General features: G+C 40.3%; 1 protein-coding gene across 5 annotated transcripts in view; it reads right to left on the bottom strand.

Annotated features, from left to right (window-relative positions):
• zgc:152951 (uncharacterized protein LOC569013 homolog) overlaps nucleotides 1-5,864 on the bottom strand; it is a 74,896-nt gene continuing 69,032 nt past the window's right edge. For all 5 annotated transcript variants that reach the window (XM_043701190.1, XM_043701193.1, XM_043701189.1 and 2 more), the window contains 2 exons: nucleotides 4,507-4,650; nucleotides 1-614 (listed from right to left, as the gene is read on the bottom strand). In XM_043701190.1, coding sequence (XP_043557125.1) covers nucleotides 486-614; nucleotides 4,507-4,650 — 273 coding nt within the window. In that variant the 3' untranslated portion in view covers nucleotides 1-485. The remainder of the gene's footprint in view (nucleotides 615-4,506; nucleotides 4,651-5,864) is intronic.

The following is a 5,864-nucleotide window of genomic DNA, read 5'->3' on the forward strand; positions in this document are numbered from 1 at the left end:
TTGCTTTGCAATGACTTTATTTTGATTCCGAAAACAAGCTTGTAGAAAAACAATACTTAAATTATAATTCATCCCTTACAACCTTTGATAGTTGAAAAACAATTATTAAAGGGCAATTAACAGTGTCTATGTTCCCATTCACATTCTTTGGAGAGAATAGTAATAATGCAAATGGAACAGACTATCTTTTTGAATAAAAGATGCAATTTCAGATCAGACCCCACTAAGAGAAAATAAAGTGAAAAGATTCCCTTTCAGAAAAGAAAATACAAACCTTGCAAAAAAATCATAAAATTGTTAGTGACCATGCTTGAATCTGGGAGCAAAGTTGTCACGCAATCAATTCCACGTTATTCATAGAAATTTATATTAAAATTTCTATTCAAAAGAGCTTTGGTTACTATTTTGGAAGGCGTACAGAGAATATGCAATGGGTTGCTTGGGCTGCATTGCAGGCAGTCAGTAACTTCCACTTCTACCTGTCATCAGTCTTTAGCATTTGAAGACCAGTCATATGGAAGATATGTAACTCTGATGTCCCCTTGAGCCTGGAGTTCTTTTAGTACTTTCTTCTTTGGTGATTCCCCTAGATACTCCAATACCCAATTCAATAGCTGTACAAAGGGACAAAGTGCAAATATGTTAAACTAAATATTTACCTTCAAATTGAATAAAATTATTTATTATACTGAAGAATGCAAAGTATGATTTAGCCTTCTAAGAAAGGTGATGATCATTCACCATCAGTGTATTATATAGTACCTTATCACCACAGGTCATCCCAAAGTACTACTTATCCAATCGATTGCCTTAATAGTGTATGACATAGCTGTTAATTTACACAGCTGATTTTACAGACAGATGAATAACCTGCAATTTTATTTCTTTGCAAGTTCTGAAATTGAGGGTGAAGACTGGGAAAATTCTCTATCTAATTGTGCTAAAGGTTTGTTCATTTTATATTTGACAACGCAGCAGCTCAAAAATTGGCATTTCTACAATGACTTTATTATAGTTAAACAGTCCCTGCTTTACAGGCACTTTATCAGACAAAATTTGGCCCTGACTCTCAAAATAAGGCTTTGTCAAGAGAAGTTCATGTTCTAATAGTCCCTGCAGATGAAAATACTGAACAATTTAGATCTCAATATTACTTGATAAATAATAAGTTTTAGGGTTTAGTTAGCTTCAATGGCCACTGAATATATTCACTTTTTTTTAAACAAAAGAATACAGGTTTGTAAAATAAACAAACCAATATTTTTTCAGAGAATTTAGAAACATCTTAATTTCAAGAACAAATATTAAGATTTGAATCTTCTTCCAACAACATCCATTAATTACTCAAGTTCAGTGAAGTATCACTCCTATTTTAACTCTTTAATTTCTCACTCAAATCACTCCTCCCAGTTTTTCCTCACTGACTCGTGCATCAGCTTAAGACGTTTTTTCCTAGGTTTGATGGCCTGAAAACTGCTACAAACTAACAAACCCTTGGAGTCTTGGGATTTCTATAAACTGGAAAACTAATCTTCTAGGCTGACACGTCTTCTGAGCTGACCATCTGTTTCTGTATGATAAAGCTCAACTTTGTGAACGTTCAGTAATGACCTCTACAGGCAGCTGATCAGGATATTTATGTTAAGTCACATGCATTCTTCACCGAGTTGTTAAGGTATAGAAGACGACCATTTCTGCCTACACCAGCTCTTCAAATAAAGCATCATTACCCAGTGCTAATCTCCTGCTTTTTTTTCCCATACCCTTGCACAAACTTTCTATCTGTATAATCATCCAATGCCCTCTTGAATGCCACATGTGAACCTCACACAACACCAGGTTATAGTCCAAAAAGGTTTACTTGGAAGCACTAGCTTCGAAGCGCTGCCTCTACGTCAGGTGGTTGTGGAACATCACCATACAACACAGAATGTATAGCAAAAGGGTGACAGTGTCATGGAGTTGTAATGATATATTAAACAACTTTAGTTAAATATCAAGCAACTTGATCTTAAACAAGTTTAGATTAAATGTTTCATCTTTTAGAATGGAATATGGTGGTTTAGGTTCTTTAATATGTAAATGCCGGAATTACATTCTCAAGGTGTCCTCGAGGAAGAAAGCCTCATCTTCTACATCGGAACACTTTAACCCCAAGGCATCAATGTGGACTTCATCAGTTTCCTCATTCCCTCGCCACCTAACCTTCCAGCTCAGCACCATCCTCATGTCCTGTCCTACCTGCCAATCTTCCTTCCCACCTATCCACTCCACCCACCTCTTTGACCTATCACCTTCACCCCCACCTCCATCCAGCTATTGTTCTCTTGGCTACCTTCTCCCCTCCCATTTATCTCTTCCCCCTCGAAGACTCCCTGCCTTCATCCCTGAACGAAACGTCAATTTTCCTGCTCCTCGGAAGCTGCCTGACCTGCTGTGCTTTTCCAGCACCACTCTAATCTAGACTCTGATCTCCAGCATCTGCAGTCCTCACTTTTGCCGAATTAGATTCGATTCCCTACTGTATGGATACAGGCCCTTTGGCCCCAGAAGTCCACACCGACCCTCTGAAGAGTAACCCAGACCCATTCCACTACCCTGTATTTACCCCTGACTAATGCAGCTAACACTATGGGCAATTTAGCATGACCAATTCACCTGATCTGCATATCTTTGGACTGTGGGATGAAACCGGAGCACCCGGAGGAAACCCACACGGAGAATGTGCAAACTCTACACAGACAATGTGGGAATTGAACCTGGGTCCTTGGTGCTGGGAGGCAGCAGTGCTAACCACTGAGCCACCATGCCGCCCCAAACTCAACTCCACTTTTCTGCCTTTTCCCCATAACCTTTAAATCCTTTACTGATTAATAATCTGTCTATCTCAACTTTAAATATACATAATGACCCAGTCTTCACAGGCCTCTGTCGTAAAGAATTCCACAAATATAGTATCCTCCTGGAGAAGATTCCTCGTCTCTATCTTCAACATATGACACCATATTCTGAGCTTAAATGCTTTTGTCCTAGACTCTCCCAGTGAAGGGAAACAACTTTCCTGTCAGGTCCTTTAAAAATCCTAAATGTTTCAATAAAGTCACCCCTCTATTCCAATGAGTACAGGCCCAATCTACTCAACTTCTACTCAGACCGCCCCTCCATATCTGATAACAATCTAGCGAATCTTCTCTGAACTGTCTCCAATGTCAGTATATCCTTTCAGAGACAAACAGCCAAAAACTGTTCACAACTGAGATCTGACTAGTGCTTGTACAGTTTTAGCAAAGTCTCCTGACTTTTATGCTCCACATAAAGGGCACCGTTCCACTTGCCTTCCCTATTACCCACTGAACTTGGATGCCAGCTTATCATAATTCATGAATGAAGACTCTCAAATCCCTCTGTTCTGTGGCTTTCTGAAGCGTTTCTCCATTTAAATATTTCGTTATGCATGAATGATGGGTGAATGTTGCAAGTAACAATGCAGACACAAGAGAGTTTGGACAAGTTTAAGTTTAGGCAAGGTGGAAAATGGGAGGCCACTATAATGGTATTGGAATATTTAACTCTAGAGCTAATAAGGGTGACTGTTTTTACATCAGATGAACCAAAGAATTAAATGATTTTCCAGAGGTGAAGGTAGGCAGTCTTACTGATGGTGCAAACGTGTGGTGGTAGTTCATTCAAAAACTGATGGAATGAAGTCCGCGGTAAGGACTAATGGCAATATCTTCAGTCTTCCAGAACTTCTATTGGAAGAAATTTCTACTCATTCCATACTTGATGTTATCAAGCGTTGTGATGAACTACAGGCAGAGCAGTTAAAAGGTGCTGGTGGAGTAGAAGAGCTGTAATTGTTAGTGTACATGTGGAATCTATCGTGTTTTCAGATTATGATAGGCAACGTGAGTGTGAAAAATTGGAGGCCAAGGGCAACCAACCTACTTCCAGGAAGTAATCTGAAATTTTTTAAAATATTATGAAGCAGGAAGAACCTCACATTAATGGATGATTTGAAATTTAATGTTCGCTGGTCTGGTTCCTGAGAGGAAACCTGACATCTAAAAGATAAGGGCTGCTGGGTGTAAATGCTGAGTTTTTTTCCTCTTACTTGGTGGATCCAATGTTCTTGTTTCACCCACCTATCAAGATTGAGGAACCAAGACCTCCATCCCTGCAGGAACCTCCCACATGAGGCTTCTGATCCCCACAACTCTCTCCATCCACTTCCCTCCCTGGCTGCCTACTTGCCTGACATCTAGCCAACCTCTCAGACTCACTGACTGGCTGGGGCTCGGAGACAACAAAAAAAAGTCAATCAGGATCTGCTGGAAACACAGAGTTGTCAATTCTTTTGAATTTCCCCGATTTCAATCCAGCCCCCTTTCTGCCTCAGAATAAAAATCCAGTACAGTGCCTTAAAACATAGTGTTATAAAAAGACTCATTAGTTTATTTTCACTTGTGTACAACAAGAGTGAAGTTCATGTGACTATTTCTTTACCTTTTCATCTGTTCCGCCAAAGTCAATCTTGTACCATTTGAAAATCTGGCTTAAGCGAACTTCCTTTTTGGACACATCAACCTGGCAGCCATCAGGACCATCAAGAAAAGCCGCAGCTGAAAGCTTCAGCTGCTTGTCAATATGCTGTAAGAAATGAAATAAAATACACCATTCATTGACCAGATTCTACATTATCTGCTTCCTCTCCCCAAATTTCATTTAAGTGGCTTGTGTCTGGATAAGGTTCCAAAAACGCTCCTGCTTCTTACCCATGGCCTCAGTATTTCGTGCATACATTCAATTGTGGAAGGTAAACAACCGAGCTTAATTTTATTCACAATCAGTGTCTGGATACATACACACACTGTACGAATCATTCAATAGGCTATAGACTTGCCCTACACTTGGGAAAACAGACCAACTGTTTTGTATGTTCCATTGCTTCCCAACTGAAATCAGCCAACTTATGGTAGACCAGCAATTAAAGCTCTGCCAATCAATAGGATCATTCCTCATGGTTCACTGACGTCTTTTGAGAAGAAAACTGCTATATTTACTTGGTCTGGCCTACATGTGACTGCAGGCCCACAACAATGTGGTTAACTCGTAAAGGCAGTTAGGGATGGGCAATTATTGCTGGCCTAGCCAGCAATGCCATCATCCTGTGAAGGAATAAAAAATAATTTCAAGCTTCCTGCTGTTGATTCTCAACTGATCAAGAATTTATCTTTCTTGGCCTGAAATATACACAATGACTCTGCCCCCACAGTTCTCAATAGCAAGGAATTCTGAAGACTCTCAATGCTTAGAGGAGAAATTGCTCCTCCTCTTAGCATTAAATTGACACAGCTTTATTCAGAGACTGCACCCTCTGGTCCTAGACTTTCCCATGAGGGCAAATATCCTCTCTGCATTTACTCTCTCAAGCCCCCTAAGAACCCTATATTCAGCTTTTTGTAACTGAATCTGTGCCAACACACACACAGGAAGCACTTTCTGGATTCTAATTACTTGCTGCACACATAAATTTCTTTTCTCATGACCCCTTGGGTTCTATTGCTAACTCTGTCCTCTGGTTGAGAACAGTTTTTTCTTGGTAAAAACAATGACTGTAGATGCTGGAAACCAGATTCTGGATCAGTGTTGCTGGAAGAGCACAGCAATTCAGGCAGCATTCGATGAGCAGAAAAATCGACGTTTCGGGCAAAAGCCCTTCATCAGGAATATAGGCAAAGAGCCTGAAGCGTGGAGCGATAGGTTAGAGGAGGGTGGGAGTGGGGAGAAAGTAGCATAGAGTACAATAGGTGAGTGGGGGAGGAGATGAAGGTGATAGGTCAGGGAGGAGAGGGTGGAGTGGA

This window comes from Chiloscyllium plagiosum, chromosome 12, assembly GCF_004010195.1.
Source record: "Chiloscyllium plagiosum isolate BGI_BamShark_2017 chromosome 12, ASM401019v2, whole genome shotgun sequence".
In the NCBI taxonomy this organism is placed as follows: Eukaryota; Metazoa; Chordata; class Chondrichthyes; order Orectolobiformes; family Hemiscylliidae; genus Chiloscyllium; species Chiloscyllium plagiosum.